General features: G+C 36.0%; 1 protein-coding gene across 1 annotated transcript; it reads left to right on the plus strand.

Moving 5' to 3' along the window:
- The first annotated feature begins 1,922 nt into the window (after positions 1–1,922).
- SLC38A11 (solute carrier family 38 member 11) lies at positions 1,923–26,432 on the plus strand. Its single transcript, XM_071747496.1, has 12 exons — positions 1,923–2,228; positions 4,931–5,048; positions 5,457–5,531; positions 6,998–7,132; positions 8,789–8,854; positions 11,285–11,391; positions 11,895–11,974; positions 19,955–20,025; positions 20,992–21,153; positions 22,651–22,763; positions 23,415–23,546; positions 25,493–26,432. Exons 1-12 carry the CDS (start codon positions 2,184–2,186, stop codon positions 25,736–25,738), a joined length of 1,350 nt encoding a protein of 449 aa, XP_071603597.1. The 5' UTR covers positions 1,923–2,183; the 3' UTR covers positions 25,739–26,432.
- The last annotated feature ends 786 nt before the right edge of the window (positions 26,433–27,218 follow it).

The raw sequence follows: 27,218 nt of genomic DNA on the forward strand, positions 1-27,218 counted from the left end.
TCTTTTTGGAAAATGCCTTATTATTTGTTTGGGTTTTTTTAGAACTGCCCTACCCCTGTGGTTTAACTGTGTTGGCATCCTTCAGAGCTTGGCGCTCCACCACAACCACAGGAGTAAACAATTGTACAAACTGTCCTGCAGCAAACTCTCACACAGAATATAATTCAAACACTGGATAATGGCATTTGAGTGCACCCTATAATTTCATTCACAATGTACGACTAGTCTCATTGCTAAGATTAAAACTAGTATTGAGCTTTTCATACAATAGCCACAGCCCAAGGACCAGCATGAAGCACAGAACAACCCAAGTAATCAAAGACTACCCTCATAGTACAGGAAAAAGATCCTCTGCACAATCTTTTGGGATGTGCCAATTCCTTCCCCTAATTCATGGCCGGTATACTGACTTAAAGCTTTTAAGTTTACAAACACTGCACAGAATCATGCCAGTATTACTGATAAAAGTAAAATTCTAGGACTCTTAAATAAGTGGGCGCCACAGCCAGGCACCAGCACCTTCACATGTATAGTGGGAACTCCACTAAATTTGTGTCAAATAAATGCCTGGAGAACGTATCTGATTAATAACAAGGACATAAAGGAGAAAGCATTTGCACAAAACAGAAATTATTTTCTGAAGTAACAAATGCACACTCCAAACTGGAATTAAAACAAAATCACGTAACTCAGAGGGACTATTGTAGAGCATGTGGGGTTAACAAAAAGGCTTTGTGAGGAAGTTGCTATGGCACTTAAACATACAGAGTCTGTTAGATACTGTCATGAAAACCTACTATACACTTTATTACATTCTGCTTTAAAACAGCTTAATTCCCTGGGCTTACACAGAACTCTTTGAATAGTGCCAGAAAAAAAAATGTTGCTACTAAATCACAGAATATTCGCTGTGCCTTAGGCCTCTCAAATCTTCTCTGCTGAGTCATGTCATCTGACTGGTCACACAAGAACACACGTCAGCTTGGAGCTTGTCATGGAGCTGATTAGAGAGTTTGTTGAAGGAGCTGAAGCTAATGTGCTTAAGCTATGGAACAAAAATGTCATATATGCTCTTTATGTGCACTTTGTTCTCCATATTAAATCATATGCATCATAGATCTTTAAGGACAAAATTACTGATGCACAGCATATGCACTACTATAACCACTGCAGTTTACCCTAGCAAAGTACTCTCAAATGTAAGAGTTCTTAAGACCACAGGAAAGAAATTAACATGCTCTATTTTCTTCTGCCATTTAGTTGTCATCTCTCAGGGTTTTTTTCTCATAATGATTTTATCTTGTTGAAAGCTTTGGGCCCGCATTCTATTGGCGGGGCCCTTGTTTAACTGGACTAAGTTCTCAGTTATTGACTCTTGTAGGCCCTACATTTACACTGATGATTGTCTCAACTTTTTATTATTGCTTACTACTTCCTACATGCTTTTGGTTAATATGTAGGGTTCTTTGTGTGGCTTCTTCTATATTTACAAAGCACATTTCTGCTGAAAACTGCCTGGTCTCAGCTCAAGGTAACTGTGCCACCTACCACCACTAAGCTTCCAGCACTGCAATTCTGCATCTCTTAATTACCCTGAGGAGAAAAAACGATGACTGCAGTACTATGGCTTTGTAAATAACACCGATATTGAAAAGAAACAACAAATGAGCAACTGGGACATCGGAGCCGGTTTTCCCAATGCAGCCCACAGAGAAAGTTTTCCTCGTGCACTCAGGACAGACAAGTATTTTGTAAATTTGGGGTCTCATAAATACAAGGCAGAAGCGGTTGCTTTCTGGAAAGTTTCGAAGGAATCACCTGACCGCAGGAGCCGCCTCCCCCCTCACGCCAGGGCGCTCCGAGCCTTCACTTCACAGCCCTGAGGCAGCGCCCGGCAGCCCGCGGGAGGCTCCGGCACTCTTACCAGCACCTGACTCCCTCTCAGGAGGTGTCTGGGCAGACACAGTGACAGACAGGTCTCGGGCGAGCCAGGCCCATAAGCTCATGCCTTTCAAAAACCCGGGGAGGTGCCGTGGGACCCGTCCGACCCCGTCTGAAAGGAGCCCGCGCCCTTCCCCTCCCGCCGCGCCCCTCCGCTCCCTCCCCCGCCTCTCTCGGGGCAGCCGGCAGCAGCTCAGCGGCGCTGTGAGGGACGCACCGCGCCTCCTCCGCAGCAGCCGGCGATGGAGCGGGCCGGGCTGGAGCCTCTGCCGGCCGCTGCTCACCAGGTACCGGGCGGGGTTGAGTTCGGCGGCGGCAGGGATGGATGAGGCAGGGATGGAGGGAAGCTCTTCGCGGCTGAGCGAGCCCGCCGCCATTCACCTGACTTCTCTTTACTATCCTCGGCCCGTCCGTCGCCAGGAGGGGACGGGGGCTTCGGGCGTTTGAGAGGCACCGTGGCCGGTTTGGGCGGGCTTCATACCGACCCGCTGCGGGAAGCGATGCGGGCGGGTAGGCGCTTCTGCCCGGCTCCCCTGCAGCGCTGGCGACCGGACCGTAACAGCTACTGCTTTTTGAGCTCTGCTGGGTGGCCCCATAATTCGCATGAGGGAGGGAGACTTCTAGGTACCACGCAGGGAAGGAAGGGGAAAAAAAAAAAAAAAAAAAAAAAGAAGAAATAATAAAAAAAAGGCAATTTTGAGGGACCCTACTCTGTTGAGGTAGGGGAACTGGCTGCTTGGCATGGCTATAATTCAGTCTTGTTTGAGGACCAGAACTAGTGTACCCTATCTCCTGGTGGGCCTGATGCTATCAAATTGGGTGCTCCAGGTTGTCTCATGGCTTGAAGCCCATCCCTGTGAGAGGACCTTATGAGAAGCAAAGTTACCCCAGTTACCTCTTTTGCAGCCCCCCCAGCAAGCATTGGGTCACCTGTCTGCAGTCCAAGTGAACCCTCAAGAGCATAGGTCTTGACACAGGAGCCATTTCACCTGTGTCACAATTTCTCTTGTCCTTTCCGGACCTTTTTGCGAGTTCAAATGTGTTTTCTTTAAGTGTGGAAATGGCCAGGGTTCATCGTAGTCTCTGACCTGAACAGAGCACGTTTTGCTTATTTTCTTGTGACAACCACCAAGAGGGAACTGGATTGTTCTAGGTCAGTGCAATGTCACGCACTTTGCTCTAAATGGCAGAAAGCACTAAAATTTCAGGAGAGAGTGACGCTGGTGCTCCTGCTGCTTAAATCAGTGGTGAAATAAAATGCAACACCTGTTAAGATGAGAAACAGGTGAGAGAATTTTGCCTGTAACACTGCATATGAAGATAATAAGGAAGCGGTGGTTCATTTGTTGGGACACCAAGTGGGATTTCTTAATGGTAGATGCAAATCAAAGAGAAATACTTGTTTTTTCACATGATGTATAATTTGGATATGGAACTCATTGCCACGGGACATTGTACATGCTAAAAAATAAACGTGTCTTCAAAAAAAGGATTAATTCAAGGAGCAACCTATGAAGGGATGCGATGAACCAAGATTGCATCTGCTTTGGGAAGTCTGCATATGCAAACTTAGAAAAGCTGGGACAGGAAAGTTATTTGCCAACTGTTCTTCATGTACTTACACTCTTCCTTGGGCACCTTTCAAGGCCACTGTCAGAAAAGGAGTACCAGACTATACCAGGCTTTGAATTTAGCTAGTACTGTTATTCCTATGTTAATTCCACTTAAGGATTAAAGGTGCCAATATGTATCCCTCCTTGAGGCACTCTTATGCTTGTCATCTTATGCCACTATCTACAGATGGCTTAGATTTATCAGTCACTTAATTTTTTTTCCAGAAGTATTAGTGACAAGCATCTGAGTTTGTACTACCTGCTATGTATGTTAAAGACTTGCACCCATGAAATAGTGTTTTTATTTTAATGGTAAGTATATAAGTTTTACTTTTATAGAATACAGTCGAGTATTTTCTTCATTAAACGTATGCTCCTCTTCTGAATTACATTAAAATACTCACCTTCTAATGAATGATTCTGAAATGTTCTCTGGCAGAAGAATGGTGATCTAAGGTCAGAACTACTTTATGCTTACGAAGAATTCTTTTTTGAAGATAAGAACTTTGATTTTTTAAGCCACTGGCTGCAGATTGTGCTTTGAACTTTGGTTTTTACTAGACGTTCCCACAGAAACTTTCTGGTACTAGCCAGTTTCATTAGTGTCATTAACTATTATTCATAATGAGCTAAACCATTGGATTACACAAATACTTAAAATGCTGGATAAAACCTTAAATTGAATCACAGAGTTGTTCTGGTTGGAAGAGACCTTTCAGGTAATAAAATCCAACCACAACCTAACTTATCAACCATTAGCTAACCCTACCAACCATTAACCTAACTCTAACAAGTCCAGTGCTTAAACTGTGTTCCTAGGCACCAAATCTATACATCTTTTAAGCACCTCCACTGATGGTGATTCAACCACCTCCCTGGGCAGCCTGTTCCACTGTTTAATTATCCCTTCAGTGAAGAGTTTTCTTCTAATATCTAACCTAAAAGAGGCTGGCATACTGTGTTAGTTACTATTAATTCATTCTCTGATTCAATAACTTATTTTTAGTGTCCAGTCGTTTAGCCCAAAAAATTTCAAAAGTACTTGATTCATGTTTTTGCCTTTGGAATATGTCTAAAAAGCCCATCGTTTAACAGCCTTCCTCTGAATTTATATGTATTTTTGTCCTTCCAGTTATTTTTTTTCAGAGAATTAGTTACAGAAGATTATGGGTTGGACTTTTAAAGGCATTAGATGCCTAATGCCCCTTTGATTTCTCACTAAAAAAAAAAAAAAAATTGGTTATCAAATTAACTTTACAAATTTGAGCGCATGACAATTTTTTAAAATCTTGAATAGACTAATTTATGTATGTGTAAAGTCTTCCTTCTCACCTAGTTTTCTCATGTGTAATGTAATTATTTTCTTCCTGAAATAGGTAGAAACAGATGACCAAACAGCTCTTGTTAGTAAGCCCAAGAATAAAGTAGGGAACAGTGATATGGCATCAGCTGGACTTAACATTATCAACTCTATCATAGGATCAGGTATTATAGGTAAGTGTACATTCTTAACCTGTGTTCAGCCTTGTTTGTATATGCATGACTATCCAGTTTGGAGAATAACACTGTTGTCTTGATTTCTTCTGCCGTTCATGGAGATTTTTCCTAGTTTTATTTACTTATTATGTGAAAATGTGTCCAGCTGAGATCACATCTCAGTGGTAGATACTCTACAGCCTCTTTTGCCATAATGACCACAGAGAAATAGTTAGGCAGATGCTGTCTGAGCTTTACATATAAGTGACATTTTGCTAAAAATGAACCTTCTGAAGTTATTAAGCATGCTGGCCCAATTTGGGAGATTGTTAATATTTAAAACAATCGGGTTATTTCTTTAGTTTTGTTGTCACAGATAAGTAATTTGGAAGGTTCTTCTATAATCTCTCATTTTCTTATTTACAGGATTGCCATATTCATTGAAGGAAGCTGGTTTTCCACTAGGAGTACTGCTTTTATTTGCTGTTGCCTATATCACAGGTACTCTAGAAGCAGTTTCTGTTGTAAAGTGAAAATTAGTCTTTCAATGTTTAGCTGTTTTTGAGCTTCATGATAGCTTAAAGGAGTACATGTGTGGCAATAAAAATTACAATATTTTTCCTTACCTCACTAATCCCTCGAGCAGATTAGTAAAAGCAGAGAATTATACTTTATAACATATAATGCTGCTTTTTGTATGCATTTTGTCTTAGACTAGGTTAAGTTGGCACTTGGAAGAATAGCTCTTACTTGTGCCTGTTAATCACTGTTTTACACTTTTACCCTGATTAAAAGACAGATCCTTGAGTAGGTTGGATATCAGTTTTTAAAAATACACAGCAGAACATAAACTTTTGATTATACTTTTATTTTTAATATTTTAACTATCATCATCTAGAAAAAAAGGATTTACCGTCAAAAAGGGAAGTTTTGAAAAATAAATAAACATAAGCAAAAAAATTAAACATAAGTAAATATATTAGCATCAAAGGAGAATTTTCTCAAAGACTTGAGTAAGAATTGCACGTACTCATGGGAATCACCGGATTGACTTTCCCATTAACACACTGTAGAAATCTCCTCTCCTAAAGACTGAAGATTTCATAATTTTAATTGTTTCCAGAAGATAACAAACACCAATACTGTTCACAGGAATTCACTGTTAACTGCATAGATTACAAACTAAGTAAAAGCCACATGATGAATAGATGAGGTCTATCTGCTATTTGTCAAGTCATCTCTACTAAGGTAGGGGCTGTAACTAATCTGGACTGGAAAATCCTGTGGTTGTCAAATGAATATTAAGCATAGCTTGACATAACAGCAACATTTTGAACTGTTCTTCATAAAAAAGGTGAGGTTCAGTCTGAGAGTAATACTGTCTGTGAAATCAGGTTTATCTTCAGTCACACACATGGTTTTACAGATCCAGTTCATGCATGTTTTGTTTTGAAAGTATCCAATAAAAATGTTTAAAATATTTTTTTCTAAACAATAGAGAAGATACAAAATGCTAACCAGGCTTTATTTTTCACAACCTCAGATAAATAGCTGAGTAAAGTGGTTAAGAGTTCTAGCACTGTGACACAGGCCATCCTCACATTTTACCCCCTTTCAGAATATAAGCAAATGTTCAGTCCATTCAGGAGCTCTCTGCATTATTAATCCAGTTTTATTCTTTTTTGGTGCTCATGATAGTTCTCATTACCTTTACCATACTGGAAGACAATGAAAATGAGTATTTCTGCCATCCCTAATTGGAAAAGCTGGAACTTCCTTCCAGCATGAGCCTGTAACTCTTGGTTTCAGTCGGTTGAGATCCCTTCTGAGTTTTCTCATCTCTGCTTTTCCCAGTGCCACTATTTTACTTCTTACAGATTTTTTTTCTTAAGGACTGAAAAAGATGAGCAGCACCTAACCATGGGGTGCTTTATACTGTCTTTAATAGTAATTTTATATTTTAACAGATTATTCCATTATATTACTGATCAAAGGAGGAAACCTCTCCAATACCAACACCTATCAAGAGCTGGTCAGAAAAACATACGGTCTTGTAGGTTATCTAATTCTTTCAACTCTTCAATTTTTTTATCCATTTATTGGTAAGATCGAGTGAAACATAAGTTACTAAGTTTTATAGATAACAAGCTTTTTCACATTACCCTATTCTTTCCCTGGTTAAGTAATAAGAACTCTGTACGGCATATACTGTATGTGTATCTTTCCTAATATAAAAAAAGGAAAATTAAGAATTATTTAGTGTGTTCAGAAGAATGACTTAGGAAGAATTTAATTAACCAGAGGACCAGAATTACAGAAATAAAGTGAAATGTAATAGCAGAGAAGTTAGTGATCACACACTTACAAATTAATGACAAAAGTATCCATGAGAAACAACAAAGATGAAATTCTGTTCCAGAGTGAGTAGCAAGAGCACAAATTTGATATGCCTGAAACAAAATGAAAATGTGTCTTTAGGAGCATAATGAATTCATTATTTTCCCAAAGATATAGTATTACTGTTATTGGAAGAGCCATGATCAGATCTCACTTGAATGTTCTGTGGGGACACTACTCCTCAAAAGCATAAGTTAAGCTTTTTAAGACCTACTGGGTAATTGGCAGTCATACCACTTTGGAGGAAGAAATAGTAAAAGAACAAACAGGTATTATCATGCAGGAATTAATTAGACTCAAAGTTTAAATAAAGTGATATTCTGAATCTGTTCTCTGCAGAAGTAACATAAATCTTAAATAAGCTTGATATCTCACACACGGTACTGCAAGAGGTGGTGACTTGAGGTACCAAGAGTCTGGATTCAATCACCACAGTCCCAGATCAAAATTCCTGCTTTGGGAATAATCAGTCAGAGTTTATTAGAGGTAGCTGAGATTTTAAGAGAATCAGTTAACTGTTACTGCAGGTAAAAATGTTGCATAGGTTGACTGAAAAGATAACAGAGATCTGTCCTTTCCATGGAACTACTTACGCATTAATATGTGCTTGAATTTCTTTAAATAAGTAGTGTCAATGACTTACAGTTTTACAACAGTGAATACTTAAACATTAGTTAAGGTTAATACCTATGTGTAATCTGTCTAAATGATGAAGACCAAATGAGTATATAAATATATTTTGGTTGTATGTATACACGCATATGCACACAAATACACACTTCTGGTGTAGAGTAGGAATTAAATATGAATGTTAAGGTTACACTTCGTATTAATGAGAGGAAGGAATGGAAATCCAGATTTGCTTCTCTTCATCTATTTTCTCCTTTCTGTGCTAACTTTTTACATTAGCTTGAAAGTCCTATGCATTTGATTACAGGACTATTTATTAGACTAACAAAGGAACTTTACTAAACAGAAACAAGAATTTGAAAATAAACTTGACAAAGAGTTAGTGCTGGAAACAAGTAATTTTTAAAAGCAACTTTTACTCTTCTGAAGTAATCTTATATGTCAAGTCCGTGTAACAGCATTGCTTATTGGACCAGATTCTTCCTTAGGTTGTACCTGTATTTAAAAAAAAAAAAAAAAAAAAAAAGAGAGAGAGAAAGAAAAAAATGAACATTTAAGAGTCTTTTAATTTCTTTAAAACCTGAAAATTAGACATTGGTAGTGCTAGCCAGGATTCATATGGTGTATATATAGGTGCATATAATCCTGAAGTCTATAAAATCAGTGTATTAAATGTTTTATCAAATATTTCATATTTGACTTGTACTAACAAAAAATTTGTTTTTTTTAAGCTATGATTAGTTACAACATAATAACAGGAGACACTGTAACTAAAGTTTTTCAGAGAATTCCTGGAGGTAAGATGCATTTAAACAATTTAGAATGGAGAAAATGTATCAGATAGGAATATAGCATAAATCTTAAGGGATTAGCATCCTGTGTCAGTCTGAAATACTATGTGCTAACTTTGCTTCTGGTTTACTCTTCAATATAGTTCAAGTTAAGGACTTGGAGGATATTTGTATTATTTTTATAAGTGGTTTTATGTGTTTTTGTTTTGTTTTGTTTTTAATAAGTCTTCCTGAAATAAAAAGTATGAATCCTAGTCCTTGGTTATCATTGAACTTGGCGTCAGTGAAGAGACCACATGCTTCAATGAAATGCTAAGCAAATAGGAGTCTTCCACAGCAGATTTACAAAGTCATCATATTTTGTCCTCTTTTTTAGGTATTTTCTACAATAATAACTTATATACTGAAACTGCACCTTATCTAGTGAATAACTCTGACTGGCTAGCAAATAATATAAAGATTTAATGTTTAATCTGTAAGAGCTGTTAATGAATGGCATTAGTAACTTTCAGTTCTGCTAGATATTCACTCCAAAACCAAATGTCATGCTTTAATAATTTAACTCATATACTTTTTACTGTTTCTCTGCTTTAAGCTTTCCCAGCAGAGTCAGAGGAGAAATTTGTGGCGTGTTTGCCACCCTCTTTTCACAAAGCCATCCAAGTTAAAAAAAACTATTCACTGGCAAATTAAACTAGAAATAACTAGAAATAACATGTCTGCAATGAAGTGGAAATTAGTATTTGCATGGAATATTTGATTTTCACAGGAGGACTATAATTTTCAGCAGGTGAAGCCTGCAAGATGTGGATGCCATTTTAACATCACACTATGTTCTACTATGAATACATGATCAGGTTGATAGTGAGGGTGAATATCTCATAATTCATATACAATACAACCTATATAATAGGAGGAACAGTCAGCATGTCATGTTACTTCACTTGTGTGGTAGAATGCCTGCTTGGGAAGTGGTTAGAAAGCATAATCTCCCAAAGAACTAGAGGGAACTGAACACAACACTTTGTGTCAATTGCTGGTCTCTTTCCAGTCATAATTATTTAGCAAGCTTTCATTCAATCCATGATTCATGGCAGTCTGGCTGAATCACAGAATGACTACAGTTTGAAGGAACCTTAAAGTTCATCTAGTTCCACACACCCTGCATGGGCAGGGGCACCTCCCAATTGATCAGGTTGCTCAAGGCCCCATCCAACCTGGCCTTGAATACATTCAGGGACGGGGCAGTTTCAGCTTCCATGGGCAATCTGTTCCACTGTCTCACCGCTCTCCCAGGAAAGATTTTTTTCCTAATGTCTAGCCTAAATCTTCCCTCTTCAAGTTTGAAACCATTGCCCCTTGTCCTCTCAGGACACACCCGTGTAAAAAGCCCTACCCCAGCTTTATTGTAGACCCCCTTCAGATGCTGGGAAGCTGTGATCAGGTCACCTTGGAACTTGCTCTTCTCTAGGCTGAACAACCCCAGCTTCCTCAGCCTGTCTTCATAGGGGAGGTGCTCCAGCTTGCAGATTATTTTCTGTACATACTCAAAGAGCTCTGTGTCCTTTCTGTGTTGGGGACTCCAGAACTGGACACAGTACTCCAGGTGGGGTCTCACAAGAGCAGAGCAGAGAGCCAGAATCACCTTCGTCAACTTCTGTCTTGGCTTCTTTTGATGCAGCCGAGGCCATGGATTGGCTTTCTGGGCTGCAAGCACACATTAATAGCTCATGTTAAGCTTCTGGTCTGCCATCATCCCCAAGTCCTTCTCCTCAGGGCTGTCCTCAATCCTTTCTCCTCCCAGTCTTTATCTGAGATATTTTTTGTCATTGGCTTGAAAAATGCACCATATATATTTATACAAACAAATCCTACTGATTGGAGGGAATATTCTAACTTTGCCATCACATGGTAATCTCTATTTTACAAGGAGAAGACAGCTCACAGCAGGAAAGAAGGTGCTTTAAAAAAACCCTCAAAATTAATCTACTTAAGAACAACTTAGGCATGTTCTTTAAGGATTTGCATGTCTCCAACAACACAGTAATTGATGCAACACACAGTGTCAAAAATCCTCAAGAGTAAATATCAGAAAGAAGTAGTATGGTTTTTTTGCAGTCTGACAACATTGACCAATGCATGATCAAATGTTTTATATTCATCTACGTGTAGAAATGCCAGACTTCACATTTTGATATAATATATTCAATTAGTTTTGCATTTGGTTTAAATTCGCAGAATTCTTGTGATTTTACACATACTCTGTTGCTTCCTCATGGTTAGTTTATGCTTAGTCTTTATTTCAGTGATACTTAGCTTAAAGTAGATAAAAGCCTTGTCAAAATCAGAGTTTGTTACTGCTAGCCTTTCAAATGTAACTAACCTGTTCCTTATGTCAGTCTCCTAGAGAAATAAAATACTTTCTTTTTGCTTTAGTTGCACCGGAAAATGTGCTTACTGACCGTCACTTCATTATTCTTCTTACCACCATCATCTTTACCTTGCCTATATCTTTATATCGAGACATATCAAAACTGGCAAAGGTAAATTACAACAGCAGCTGGTTTTTGGTTCACTTTTTTATATGCTATTAGAAAATCAGTGCCAGTCAGAACTTAATGTATTTAAACTCAATCACATATAGCTAGACAATGTTAAATATTTTACCAGTTCAGACTGTCTTCTGTCCCCAGAAATATCAGAAAACTTGTTTAAGCAAAAATTTAGTCTACATATGAGTCACTGGAATTTTCCCATCTGCTGCTAGTAAAACTCAAATCTTGTAAAGCACAGGGTGATGTAGACCTGACCTTGAAATGTTTAAATAGCAATATCACATAAAATTATACAAATAGTCACAACTGGCTAGTAAGTAAAAAAGATTATTTTATAAGACAAGCTTGCTAATTATGGATATTTTATGTGGTATTTAGGACTTCATTTGACTCATAATTATTCTTCAGGGAAAAAAGGTACATTTTTATGCTAGGAGGACAGTCTTTCATCAAGCATACTGACTGAAGTCATGGTTTTTTACCTTTACCAGGTATCTCTTATTTCTCTGATTTTAACCATTGTCATCCTGGTTATTGTGATGGTGAGAGCAGTAGCATTGGGTCCACAAGTGTAAGTATTCTGACACTTGCCACAAAAATAGTTTTTGGTTATATGTAATCTGTTATTTAATTCTTGCATGTATCTGCACAGTTTTGGAACATGGCTGTTTTTAAAGAGATGGATAAATGAAAAATAAATCTGTATTAGCAGCAATGCAAAATGAACTGCTAAACAATTGGCTTTATTTTGTTCTATTGCACATAAGTAAAGTTAGAAAAAGTCTCAAAAAATGACAGCTTAATTGGAAATTCAGGTGAGATGTCTAATAGCAGGTGGGTTGTGAATGGGCATGTGAGGTTGTCTGTCATTTGAGAACTGAGAATCTTTAATTTTGTCCATTATTGTCAGATGGCTATATTTACAATCTTAAAATATATAGTATCTTAGGAATATTTATTTTAAATATTAATACATTTAAAAATGAAAACACATAATAAAAACCTGGGAAAACAACAGTATAAGTATACAAAACTGCTTTCCAGCACTCATACTCTCAAGGTAGTATGTAATATTGAAAACTGGACTGTTCTAGACATTTTAGTATGCATGACTGTGTGTTGTGGCACTATTTTTATAATTATATTGCAAGAAAGTGCTATGCATCTATTATATTCCTTTATGTCCTAGCTCTGCTTTACCCCTTTTTATCATTTAAATGATGTGAAGATTTATTAATGAAGATTACAAGCTATTTCTGAATGTACTTTTTCATGTGTTAGGGTATTTTTATAAAGTGTTTCTAATGTTTCTATAAGAAGTGGATTCTTCCACCGTGTTGTTTCAGCAGTTACACGTAATTTAATAGTTTAATACTAGTTTAATACTAATTCCTAGTATAATACTAGGAAGATGGCAGGAATAGCACTTTCTAAAATTGTACCAGATATTGTCTATCATCCATAAAAATTACGCACTAGGAACACTGTGAGACAGCATGTTTTGAATACTGTGTTCAAGGAGTATTGGAAAAGGTAGCCTCAAAATACCCTGTCAAGAAAGAAGCTATATATAATGATTACTTATTAACTTGCTACTATGGTAGCATTTCTTCTCAGCAGTTGTGATGCACTGAAAAATATGGAATGTGTTGCTTCATTTTTTTCTTATGATAAAGAATGCTGAGTGTTGTATAAATCTTGAGGTTTTACTTTTTAATTCTTCAGACTTTTTTGTCTTTCCAGTTTTGTGTTTGCACTTCTTGTTTTCAAAAGTGCATCTAACAAGTTCGAAAACTCTTAGTCAGAATTTTTTTCCTCAACTGCATTCTATCAATGTCTATTTTTACTATTTGTATTTTACATATATGTTAATGATTAAAACCATCTAGTATTTTGTTAATGGTATGATGGCATGCCATCTTGCTTTTCTGCAATGATAACAAAGAACACTAATACATTTCAATATGTGTTCCATTGTAGTAAAATAAAGAATGCATTTACTGCAAATCCTTCTTAAAATAAAATAGAAGTTGGAGTTTTCAAGGAGATTTTAAAAAATTATGATTATGTAGTGAAGTTCTTGGATCTGTTATACAGGAAAATAATTTGTACAATCCCAGATAAAGTGTTTACCAGGCCAAGAGAGAATATTTAAATCCTACAGTTGTTACATGGCAGAACTAATTGCGTGCCCATCACTGATGACAAATGATTGTCTGGTTTGCTCTTGGCAATTCTGTAATTTCCCATTCAAGTTCTTAGCAATCCATTTCTTATGAATTCTTCCTAAATGTGTGTTGTATGTCATGCTGATTGCTTCTTGGGCTAACCACAGTGGATATGGACAGCAAACTGTTCATTGCTTTTTGAACCCTTAAAAAACACCTGTAAAGAGCTGTAACTTGTTCCCCTTTCATGATCCCCTCTGTAGTCTAAAAGAACACAGTTCCTTAAGTGTTCCTGCCATTTTCTCTGCTACTGGTCATTCTCAATAGCTGCCTTCAGTTCTCAGTAAATTAAAGTGCCCCAACTACATGTGATATTCTCATTGAAAACCAGAGAAAAAAGACTGATATATCTTGACTGCAAAGTGTCTTGAAGACCCTTTCTACTGCATCTTCTGGGGTTTCCCATGATTCTGTTTATTTAACATAATTTGATGTTTACCTCCTTGGAAATTAGCATGATACTGTGGATGTGCCTTGGGTTTGCAGAAGCACCAAGCCCTACTTTGCAGAACTTTGCAGTCTTTCCTTCCTTTTACTCCGTTCTCATGAAGCTGGGGTTGTTTTGGGGTTTTTTTTCTTGTTTTCCCCTGCCTTTTTCTTATGAAACCATTTTCTCCTGCATAACTGTAGAATTTATCAGGATAGAAGTGAGTATTACTTTAGCAGATAATTTCTCCATGTATCAACATAATCATGATGATTTTTTTTCACCCTATTCTCCAGCATGCATGTGCTAACTGCACATTTTGTGCTTTCTGTTACGGATGATGCTTTTATTTGAAAGGGACATGGTTTAGTGGTGAACTTACAGTGTTGGTCAAAGGCTTGACTGAATGATCTTGAAGGTCTCTTGCAACCAAAGATTGCTTCCCTTTGAGAGATACAAGAAGACGACCTGGGGATGATAAACCTGATTTCTTTCTTTAATGCAGTCTCTGTTGTAGTTGAAAATTATCTCTATTATTTGGACAACAGAAAATATTGTCTCTCCTAGAAACCTTCTGCAATTTTTTAGACCACCAGGGAAAAAGCAAACTTATTTCTGCTTTTAATGGTTTGATGTACTCAAAACTGTAGGATGAAAAACATCAATTATAAGTCTTTGGACTGTTGCTTTATTATTATTATTATTATTATTATTATTATTATTATTACTATTATTATTATTATTATTATTATTATTATTATTATTATTATTATTATTATTATTATTATTATTATTTTAGTTGCTTTGGTAGTAGAGCAGGTTGTCCAGGGACATTAGAATATTATTCTCTAGTTGACACTCTGGGCAAAAAAAAAAAAAAAAGAGAAAAAGAGAGATGATTTGGTATAATTTCGTACTTCTTAAGAAAAATCTGAACCTAAGGTATTTGGGGTTTTTTTCAGTTGTGCTTTTGTTAATTTCATACATTTGATTATTATTGCCTGAAGGATATATATATATATGTATATATATATATATACATATATATATATAATGAACCTGCAGACAAAAATTTGTTGATGATCCAATTTTTATTTTGTTTCCACCTGCTTATAGCTGGGTATTTTTCTACTATGATTAAAACCAATGGGTTAGAATTCTATCAGGCTGTAAATGTACAGTATGTTAATCCTGCCTAAAATAAATTCGTGCTTCAAATCTGAAACTAACATTCACTGCTGTAAAAAGCAGAATTTTATGTAGCTTAAAAAGATGGATCATTTTAATTTGGTGTTCTTTTGGGAAGAATGACATGATGTCAGTGTCTGCATAATACATGAATCTCTAGGAAAAAACTTCAAGAGCATTTGCCACACATAAATAGGATGTGAGAATTACTCAATGGCAGCTGATCACAGGGATGAAAGACCAAGTGTGTAGAAAAGTAGCTTGAAAGAAGAAAGCTGATTCTTTCCTTCATATAAATAATCCAATAGTAAGCAAAGATGAACTTTAGTGTGTGATGAAATTAAAAAAATAAAACTAAGCTACTGCATATTTACGGGACTGCTAAGTAGTTCATCAGGGAAAAAAGAGGAGCAATGCAGCTGTGACTAGTGGGGATAACGTTGCCTCATCTATGTTCTTTCACAACCAAGATGACCTAGAATGATATAAAATTCAAGGCTGCTGTGAGCACTCCTCATTTTCTTTCCAGTATATTGATTGAAATTATATCCGGCCCTATAAACTTTTTCAGTATCTTTACACTCTGAAAGTTTAAAGAATAACTTAAAAGGTGTCTTACCTTAGGATAGAATTGAATTAAAATTTTACAGTGAATTTCCTAAGAGTCTAAATCATTAAATTAAACCTGAATTAATCTGCCATGTGTTTCTGGATTATTTTGATAAATGCTGTTTTCGTCCTAAACTTGGTCATTTGGCACTGATCTTAAATCCAAAATAATGGAAATCTTTTGCTCATTCCGACATGTAGATCCCCTGATAAACATAGGAATTTGCTTCTTCTAGAGAAATCAGCTTATTTGGGTTTTTTTTCAGGCTGTGTTTCATACCTGCAAGCTGGGTAGAGATTGGAGGCATATATTTCTTCTGCACTCCTTAAAGATGTTTTGCTTACGATGCACTCTGCTGCTGTGTTACATTTGGCAGCATTTCTACAAAACTGATGGAAAAGATAGCATGGGTCTTCAGATGGGGAAAATTTTGCTGTTATGTTTTACAAGGAGTAGAAGATGCACTCTTCTAAACTGCCAAACAAGTTTACCCAGCTCTTACTCATGATCTGGATGTGAAATTCCTTTTACCCCATTAGAAGGTCTTATCTTTTTCCTGATTCGTTTGTTATTTTCATTTTCCTCTGCTCTTATGTAGATAAAAATGAATATTTTTGAAACATTTTTAAACTCACTAACATGTTTATTGTGCCCTACTTTCCCTTAAGTATACTGAAGACTGAGCAGTCTTATTTTCTTAACCTCTAGGTTTTCCACACCACTAAGCTTCACTTCCTACAGACCGTTCCTGCTGTTGATTTACTTTCAGCTGAGACTTTATTCTGTCTGATATATTACTTCTCAGCTTTTACCTTGTTTTACAACTTCTACTACAAGTGATAGTACAGCTCTCAAGAAATGAGTTAAGCATCACAAATGTATTTCTTCTGTTAATTTTTGTTCTGTTTCATCTAACTACTTCTCTTTCTCTAGCATGAAAAGTACTTTGTGTTCATGCCAGTGTTTTTATTCACCAAGTAAGGAGCAGTAGGCTACCTGTTTTCATCACTCACGGATATTCACATCTAGGGCTATTCTTGTATGATCAGCTGTTAAAATCTTCACATAGCAATTCCTAACAGGAATGTAGGTTGAACTGGTCAGAACCAAGGGCCCTCTCTCAAAATGAAATAAATTAATCTTGAACAGCATCAGGACGATTGAAAAAGAACAGCTATAGTGCTACCTGGTGTTCTTGTGACAGACTTTTTCAACCTGTGTATGCATCTGCCTACAGAGATGCATGTATTTATATGAACCTGTGTGTATCTTAACCTTGACTTTTGGTATTTCCATCAGGTGCCCTTTGCCTTGTGAGTTATTTTAACTGGTTACTCACTATATGGCTCTTCATTAGCTAGTAACTACTGTTTCCTGATAAAACTTTATCTCCCTGTCTGAAGTCTACTTTATATAGACACTTCCATGTCACCTACACCCTTTTTCAGGAAAAGGGTGAAAGTTTTTTCCAGGAGCTTTGCTTAAGTCTGTATGTCCTGCAGACCAGACTTGGGGTTGATTTGTTGTTGATATGGTCAAAACTCTGGAGCTGTTGACTGTTAGTTTCAAACACTCAGAAATGGAATTCTTTACTGTGTTGCTTTCACTTCTTAGTTCATGGATCACATCTCTGTGAGATACTTCTATTCCCAAGGTATGAAAATGTTTTTTGAAACACATGCAGCAATATAAGACTTACTGTTGCATATATCAAGTATAGCAATGTGCAGTGTATGACATTTCAAACTTCTAGTAGTGCTCAAATCATGGCTCTGAATTTTTTCCTGTGTTCTGCAACTAACATGGGTGGAATTTATCTTCTTATGCTGCTAAATGAGCAGGATTTTGTTCTTTTGGATTTTTTTTCCTCCAAATAATGTTTCTAATCTGATTTGCCATTCATCCATAAAGCAAAGCTATATTTTTATCTGTTGCATATTGCTAGGGCATAATCTAATACTAATAGGGGAAAAATGGCTCTTGTGATTATTTTTTAAAATTATTTTATTTAATTCATTATTTAGTCACTTTATGTAAAATGTTTCACCTGAAATGCATGTACTTTCTATGTTCAGTTTTTTTAATCCCTATTGATAGGAGTTTATGATAGAACTATACTGTTGCACAGGATGAACCATTTTCAAAGAAATCAAATGTGTTTCAGACAAAAGCATTCTTTAATTCTGAGCATTTAAAAATATTTTGGTTTATATGGTATTATAAGTGCTATTAAGTGTTAATTATTAACATAAAGGGGGTTAAGGAAACTTTCACAAAATATGTTGTCAAAGGATAATACCAAATTGTCATTCTGTTTGATATCAAAGCTGACCTCTAGTGGATAGAGAATGTGGCAGTTGTAATGTTGGCTTTCTGTGTTCTTTTTTTATTTTGTCATGTTGTTGATTATTTTTTTCCAAACAGATACGGATGTTTTCCTATAAAACAATACATTAAAAATTACGAATTTTCCACAGCCATTTATAGTGATTTAAAATCAGTTGCATCAAGCTGAGGGAGGATACTCTCTATAAAAAACTACAGCAGCTGCAGCAGGTTGGAAATCTTATTCACAAGACAAATGCCAGATATTTCTGTTTCATCCATTTGTTAAATCTATGTGATGAGTTGGAGAATATTTTAGGAGGGCTATGTTCAGCTGAATAAGACTAGAAGCATTATTTTACAGTAGTCAAGACAATATACTGCATATAAGGCAAAGAGCTGAACTTTATTTTGATGTTTAGGTTCTGTTCACTTTGAAGTTCAGCTTAGCAATGACAGCTTAAAAGCTGAAAGGGTTCTCTAAGGCTGAACTGAATGTGTACTGGATGATGCAAATCTGTGGGGTTTTCTAATATAATAATGGAAGGACTGACTATTTGAGCTCTCTAGAAATAATAAGCTAATTCTAAAGGGCAAACCAACAAAATCTTCCTTGTCTTGCTTTTTGTTCGTTTGTTTTTGTTTGTTTTGTTTATTTATTTCTTTTTAGGGGGTGGGGTTGTGGTCTAAACATTTGAAAGCAATAAACCTTGCATAGCATCTGCCATTATAGCTGTCAAAACTGGTTATTACCAGATAGAGGGAGAGACAAAGGTGCCATTGTTACCTTCACAGAGCTCACATCAATGCTGTACTGCTTTCTAGGGCAGTAGGAAAATAGCAGCTAAGGCCTCAGGTGACAGCAGCTTTCCCTTGAAATAAAAACAGAGCAATCAAAGGTAAAAGCAGCCAGTCTCTTAAGAGCAGATTTCTCTGTACTGTTCCTTTTTTTGTGTCTTAATATTACAATTATAATGGCTTATGAATTTCATCTGATATCTTTTGCTAATTATAGTTATGGAAAAGGATGGTTTGTTTCTTCTTTCCTTCATGCAAGTTCATGAATCAGATGTCTTTTTACACAGTTTGCTGATGGTTTTCTCTCATCCTCCTCTAAGAATTACAATTACCAGAGGTCCAAAATCGTAGGCATATCTTAGAGGAGCAAGTGAGAGGGAAGTAACATTTTTGCCTGATTATAGACATCTCCGTATACACTCTTACACTTTATTTTACCACTCCTTTGGGAACTAGCAGAATCTCTTTACTTTAAGGAGTATTTGGAACCAGGTTTAAAGAAGGGCAAACTGCCTATCTTGATTTGTGGTCTAGGAGAAAAGTATTTCTAGACTACATGGATTACATGTTCAAATTCAAAGGAAGAAATTGACTTTCTTGGGTTGAGATTTAGTCAGAATTGGTAACAGCTTTCACCTTCGCTGTTGCTGTTTTCATGGAATATGATGACTTGAAGAGTTTATTTACCAAACTGGTCACTGTGAAACAGGCTGGCTTTTTTGTCTGCAAAGGCTGGTTATAGAAAGATTTTAATCAAAATGAGGTGAGAAGGATACCTCCCTAGTTTCAACTTGCTGTTGATGGACACTGTGGCTCCTTCAGAGAGTTCTGGAGATCTGACTAGCAGTTCTCTAGTATAGGACGTTGTTAGTATTTTAAATATACATGCTATGTATAGCATGTTAGTATTTTAAATTTTTTTTCTTTTAATGATATTGAAAAGAGGATAATCAGTGAAACAAATATCTGTTTTAGACCTAAATCAGAAAATGCATGGGTATTTGCAAAACCAAATGCAATACAAGCCATTGGGGTGATGTCATTTGGTAAGTAATTCTTTTTTTTTTTTTTTTTTTTTTTTTTTTAATTTTATTTTTGTTTTTCATATCAACTGTAAGAAACTAATACTTTGGGCGTATATATTGCATATTTTTATATTCATGTTAAGCTCTTTTAGAAAAAAAATGAAGTTGGCTTTGAGTCATTATTAGGTTAACTTAATTGTTATGGTTTAAGAATAATCCCTGTCCACTGCCCATCTGGCCCTGGAAGCTCTTGCCACTGTAGCAGAGATAGTGACATGGCAGATGAATCCAGCTCAAGTGTCCTAGTCATCTTAAAACACCTGCACTAATATGGGTCAGTCTGACTGATAAATTGAGGAGGCTGTGATCGTTCTGCACGGTCTTGTATAACCCCTAAAAAAAGAATCTTAGACTGCAGTGCACACATTTGCTTGAGAGTGCCTGTTTCTTTCTGTTTCTCAAAATGAACCATTCAGGTGAGTCTGAATTCACCTCCATTATACTAATTTTAAAATCCATTTCTGTATGGAGGATCTGGCATATTGCTCCTTCATAACACTGGTGGTAATCTGAAGCCTCCCAGTGCTTGCTGCTGACTAAAATGGATGTCATAAGAAGTCTGAAATTAGCAAATGGCTCTGTGGATTTAAATAATTATTAGAACTGCACTTGGGTTCTTAAGCATAAGTAGAGCAGGAAGAGGAAATATAGAGATGGAATGGAGGTGGGGAAGGTGGGAAATGGCATGGCAGTATGAGGTGATGTAATCAGAATCAGCTCCAGATGAGTATAAGCCTTCATCAAATCAAATAAAACTTCGAGCCATTTATCTTTGCCACTGGTTGCAGGATTAATGTTTGTATTAATGATGAGTGGATTCAAACTGTCCTTAGTCTCTCCTACCTTGGAATATAAACTCCATGAACTTATTTTACTGCATATATGCAGTAATTCATACATTAATTCTTACATTTACCTGTGTTTCAGCATTCATCTGCAACCATAACAGCTTTTTAATATATGGATCTCTGGAAGAACCCTCATTAAAGAACTGGTCTCGAGTCACGCATGTGTCTGTCTCACTTGCTGCTCTTATCAGTGTAGTGTTTGCTTCATGTGGATATATGACTTTTACAGGATATACAGAAGGTAAACTGCTTGATCCCTCTAATTGTAATTATGTTATAACCACCATACTTCTCAAGGAATTACTTCCATAATTTAGCCACATGGTCCACTAGCAGAGAGGAGTAAGAACAGAAATTGCCTTAATTTTTATGTAGGGTGACTGGTACATATTTGTATCTCTCCTGTACCTTTTCCTGTCTGTGCTAATACAGCATCCTAGCTCTGACTTACAGATATTTCCTATCTTTACAATAGCTGTTCTGCTGTAACTAATCCTACTGCCACCTCTCTGTGTATAGGAATATACATATATGTGTAAATATATATATATAATGAATGTTACATCATACTATTTATCATAGTTTTGTTAAAATGGAAAAGATGCTTTCAGAAGAACAAGTCATAAATTTGTTCTGTGCATTAGCTTCTTCAGGAAAAAAAAATCTCATAAGCAAGCAGATTTTCTGGTTTTTGATAGTGCTGTTCCAAGTAGTAAGAGACATCTTCAAAGCTTTTTCTTTCCTTGATGAGCAGCATGCAATTGAGAACAGAGGAGTTGTAGGATAGGGGTTAGTGGGTGATCAGTCCTTTTTCCCTGACTCCAGTCTTGTTTATGCAGAATAACTTACTGTCTTAGGTGCAGCTGTAGCTAGAGTAAGTGAAAACTGGTTGAGCTGTTTCAAGTATAGAAAGCTCTGACTGCAGATATTTCTCAGCATATGATTCTGCTGTGAGTGGGTTCCATCTTACCTTCTGTTTTGCCTGTCAAAATCTTTTTGCTGGTTTCTCTAAAGTGCACCTTACTGCTTCTTCATCGCCATTGCCAGTGATCCTAAAAGTAGCAAATCAAAAGACTGTAGAGTAGTCATGTAGAAAAGACCTGACAGATAATCTGATCACTCTCTTGCAGTGTCTCTTGTGCCACAGAGATTATTCCAGTTTCTTTGTGGTAAACTCTAAGCAAGATGATGATCTGAATTCTCATGCAGTGCTTTTACTGTTAGGTGTAAGATGTGCTAGGTGATAATCCATGTTTATAATGGGCATTCAGGGTAAGAATATTTGAAATTCATCACTTCAGGTTAGCAGCTATGATTATTTGGTTCTATCAGGAAAATGCAGTTCTGCAGATATAACTCTGTGATCTTCCTTTTTGTTCTAGGAATTACATTTTCTAAAGGAAATTTATCCTTTATATAAAAGCTTTCTTTCTGATTTTGTCACTTTTTAACAAACACCGGTATCTTTTACAAAATCTGTGTTAAGGGGAAGGTAACAGATGACAAGCTCTAGTGTGTATAAATGTCAAAATAGTTTTGCAAAATAAATGCTACTTGAAATAAAAACAGTGCCACTAGCAAGATAGGGTGTAATTTCCTCCTGGATGTAATTTGGGAGGGTAACCACAGTCAGGAGACAGGATCACAAAATCTCAATTACTCCAGTAACTTATGCTTCAATTTGTAAATAGGCAAAAGACATCAAGTTCAAACTAACTGGTATTTTGCTATACCTCAGGAGATATATTTGAAAACTACTGTAGAGATGACAACCTTGCTACATTTGGGAGGTTTTGTTATGGAATTACTGTAATTCTGACCTTCCCCCTTGAATGTTTTGTGACCAGAGAGGTAAGAATTTTTTATATTCTCCCTGTGATAATGTTCATATCTATTAATAGTATTCTCATTTTATTAATACATATTACAGCCAGAGTCACTGGTTGAGCTGTAATAAGTGTCAGCATGTCCTATCCCATGGCGTGCAATGAGTGAGAGGCACTGATTCTGTCAATAGAATTTTGTTTTGCATTTATTATAATACTATTCAGTATTATACTAAAAATTACTTTATCAGGGTTGCTTAAAATTCCAAGCTTAGCATAAATGTCACTGTTGTTACATTGAGATTAGCTTAAAATTGCATAATTATTATGCTTCCTAGTGTTGCTTTGTGAAAGTATCTCAACTGAGGAAATCCATCTGTTCAATAAATAATTTAAAGTGATTTTTACTCTGTAGTTGGCAAATGAGAAGTTTAATATACCCTAAATCCTGCGAGTGTAATTAAGTCAGTCTTGCAAGTGTTCTGCAATATTATCATTATTTGTTGCAAATTTTTTCTGGAAGTAGATGAAGATGCTTTCTTGAAGCAAAATAGTTGAAGTTCAGTCAGTGTATTCTCACTCATTCTTTTAGTTTCCTGATGTTAGAAGATTTGGAATAAGCTGTTCATTAACATGAAGAAGAAAATCAAGGTTTTAAATTGTGGTTCTGTTTCAGGTAATTGCCAATGTGTTTTTCCATGGGAACCTCTCAACAGTTTGCCATATTGCTGTGACAGTAGTTATCATTGCCGTGGCCACTGGTGTATCCCTAATGTATGATTGCCTTGGAATAGTTTTAGAGCTGAATGTAAGTGAACCTGTATACTCTCTAATTTAATAAACCCCTCTTTTTAGAACAAAACTCTGAAAAATTCACAGCTCTACTGAAAATCTTACATAATTCAACATAGTAGTCAGTAGAAATGTTAGGAAAAAAGTAATTATTCACTGCTTCAAAGTTGGATAATTGAAGGAGGAGGGAAGTTTTGTAAGTAAAGTTCATATGGCTGGGGGGGCATTTAGAGCAGTTTTGGAGATATGACAAGAGGCTATAACTTACAACATGTATTTAAATGGCAGAGTAAATCACTAATATACTTCACTGTATTGTAGGAGTACATCTAGCATTTCTTTCTCTAATCCCTGCTTCCGATGAACATTTCTTTTCCATCTTTTCCCCTTGCAAATATGGAAAATTTACCCGTGTGTATAAACACCAATGGAACTATTTTAATGTGTGCTTATATACACACATGCCTATTCCAGCCAAATAGCCAAATACTGTTACAATGAACCTAGTATCTGTTTTACACTTATTACATTGTATAATCTGTTGGAATAAATTTTCATCAGACAACTGCCAGTGATTCTTTGTAGCATAAGTGTGTGGTTCCTATTTGGAATTAATTTTTTTAGAAATAATCACTCAAAAGAAAATATTTAATCAATGCAGTATCTTTACCCAGAGAGGTCTAAGCAATTACTTGGTAGTCAAGCTGGTACTTTGATTTAGCTACAAATGGAAGTTGATAGCCAGGAGTTTGCATGGGTAGCTCATGTCTTGAGGGGTGGTGGGTTTTTTTCTGTTTTAAGAGAGAATTTGACAATAGCTGTATGTATTTATTGGACATGAACATTACACTTAAAAAGATTGTTCAGTCTTGGTATCCACCAGTAACGAAAAATGAATAGGCAGAGTCTTTAGATGTGAATGAAAGATGACCTGTCTTCTCAGCAGGCTTTCTGTCCAGTAGAAGAGCTGTCTTTTGCCCCTTCACCAAACAGCATTTGCTGCTATTTCTCTGACTCTGCTTGCTTTCCTCTGCTTTCTGTTTTAAAACAAAACACAAGCAATTGTGTTTGTCCTGTGGTAATTTCCCAGGGAAAAGATTTATTCCTGCAGCAGTTCAAGGGTCCACAGACTTTGCTGTATTGTTCTTACAATGGGATGCTGGTTTGTTTTGCTTCACATACTTAATAGTCTTGGTTTTTATGAAGAAGATACTTTGTGTACCAATTTTTGATGTCTGTGCTGATCACTTTCACTGGCTGCTACCATAAAAATACACTAGAGATTGTACAAATAGTGATGTGAAGTTATTCAGCAGACTGGATTACTATCTCAATAATTAAGTTGAAACATAATGTTCACTGAGTTTGTAAAACTAAATGTTCAAAATTTCTGCATAAAAATAATCTTTTTTGGCATGTAACATACTTCAATTATGCAATGGCTTTGCATAATTTAAAAACTATAAAATGTTATTAAGCAGGTCTTCTTATCTGTCCCTATCTGAGAGAGCATTTTATAAGGACCTGAACTTCTAATAGGAGGGGAGTTCTACTCTCTCAAAGGGAGCTTCACTTCCATAGAACAGTCAAAATAATCAAGTAATTAACACAAAATTTATCAGAATTTTTGAATGGATCCATAATGTTTCTACTTTTTTCTTTTAAGGCAGTATTTGATCTACATTCTTCTGTGGATTGGAACAAAAATTATTATTCCATATCAGCAATGCAAGAACATTAAAGTAAATCTGAAATATTTCAAATCATTTTGCAGATATTTTTTCAAGTTATTTGTGATTTAAAATTAAAGTCTTCCACGTAGCAATCCTGGAAGAGGCCTCTACTCTCTGGCATTACTGTAGCATTAATCTGATCACAGCCATTTAGAAATTTCGAGTTTTGTTCTCTGCATCTAAATATTCATGCTCATGAGGGTTTTTTTCTATTGTTTCCCACACACAGGGAGTTCTGAGTGCTACCCCACTTGTTTTTATCATCCCAACAGCGTGTTATCTAAGGCTGTCCAAAGAGCGATGGAACCACTCAGATAACCTCCTGTCCTGCATGATTCTTGCTCTCGGTGTGCTAGTGATGACAGTTGGGTTTGCTATGACTGTCTTGCATCCCCAGGAATGTAGCCATGGAAAGGAAATGTTCTACTGCTTCCCTGGTAATGTGTCATTTCACAACAGTACACTTCCCCCATAGGTAGCACACCAGTCTCCAGACTGGATCAGGTACATTTCACAAGCCACACGTGCCTGTCAGTTTAAAGGAGAGTGGAACATGCAGCTTTTATGTTTTGATATGCACTAAGAATTTTAAATTTTTAACTGCATTTCCATCCTCGGTTTTATGCTGCCATTCTTTTCCAGATAAGACTCAAGTTTTAGCTTTTGAAACAAATTCTCAGAGATGCCTTTCAATAGACATTAATTGAATAAGGTTGTAAACGTACCCAAAAAGGCAGCATTTTTTAACTTGATCTGAAATGCTGCTTAAAAGCTAGAAATAAGATGGTTTTGAATGTAAACATATCTCATTTTTCAGTTCTGTCATTTAGTTCTTACTAATTTTAGAATCTTTCAATGCATATTTATTAACACACTATAGTATGGGTTTTTTTGAAGTTCTGAAGATGTCTGAGTCTTTGTATTAAATTTTAGCTATTAAATTGAAACATTATGTTAAATATTAGTATTATCTTAATTAATATTAAATTAATTCTGTCTTTGATTTTGCAGAAACTGTCCTTTAGTGCTGAAAACATCCCTTGTACTGGCTCTTGAGTCAAGGGGAAAATTGTATTCTGACTGAATTGTAACTGTTACAATTTGTAGTCTTCTAATTAAAAGATTTTATACTAATAAATCCACAGGTGAATATAAAAAGATTCAAATAAGTGGTCTTTGTAAAAACTTCTGGGTTGACAGAGAAGAAAATGAAATTCATAACAAACAAAACTTGATTCTTACATTTATAATCTTGCTCATTATTTTGGAAACTAGACTGAAACATTGCTATATGCCAGGCATGTGCTGCTTGAGCAAATTATGTAAAAAAACCCAACATTATAAACTTGGTTATCTTTCCAGTCCTCTGTTTCAATAGCTTTGATAGATGACTTTGAATTTTGTCATGGTTTGTTAAATTTTGGTAATTTGCTTTGTACTCCAAAAAGTATTTAGTAGTTTATATGTATATATCCTGTTATTCTATATATAAGGTTATATATATACATGCATGTATATATAAAAATACACAAGCACATATGTGACTCTAGAAGATGAGTAATTTGAAATTTCAATTATATAGACTATGCTGATATGACCCAGTGCTGGGATTTTGAAAATGTTTTGCTGTCAGATCAAGCTGCTGAGTTGCATTTGCATTATTGTGATCACTGTGGTTTCTGCTGCCAGCTATTCCTTGACAATTGGCTATATATTGCTACTCCATTCCTATGCTGCTAAATGACCTGGTAATGGTTTTTGTATTCAGTTTGTCGTGTACAACAGAGAAATTTCATTCAAGACTTCTACTTAAACAGATCTTTAAGCAAGGGTCACGAGATGGTGATCATAGAGTCAGCTTTGAGGATGATAATTTCTCTGCTGTCCAGGTACTTGGTACTACTGACAGAATATTTTTCACCAATTTAGATCCAGAATAGCTGATTTTGTTTTAT

The sequence above is a fragment of the Heliangelus exortis genome, chromosome 6, assembly GCF_036169615.1.
Source record: "Heliangelus exortis chromosome 6, bHelExo1.hap1, whole genome shotgun sequence".
Lineage (NCBI taxonomy): Eukaryota > Metazoa > Chordata > Aves > Apodiformes > Trochilidae > Heliangelus > Heliangelus exortis.

What these genes read in the sequence shown, in the direction of transcription:
- SLC38A11 (XM_071747496.1), top strand. Translation starts at nt 2,184, where the DNA reads ATGGAGCGGGCCGGGCTGGAGCCTCTGCCGGCCGCTGCTCACCAG. An exon ending in TGCTGTTGCCTATATCACAG is followed by an intron (nt 5,532 to 6,997) that starts GTACTCTAGAAG and finishes ATATTTTAACAG; the next exon opens with ATTATTCCATTATATTACTG. An exon ending in GTAGCATTGGGTCCACAAGT is followed by an intron (nt 11,975 to 19,954) that starts GTAAGTATTCTG and finishes TATCTGTTTTAG; the next exon opens with ACCTAAATCAGAAAATGCAT.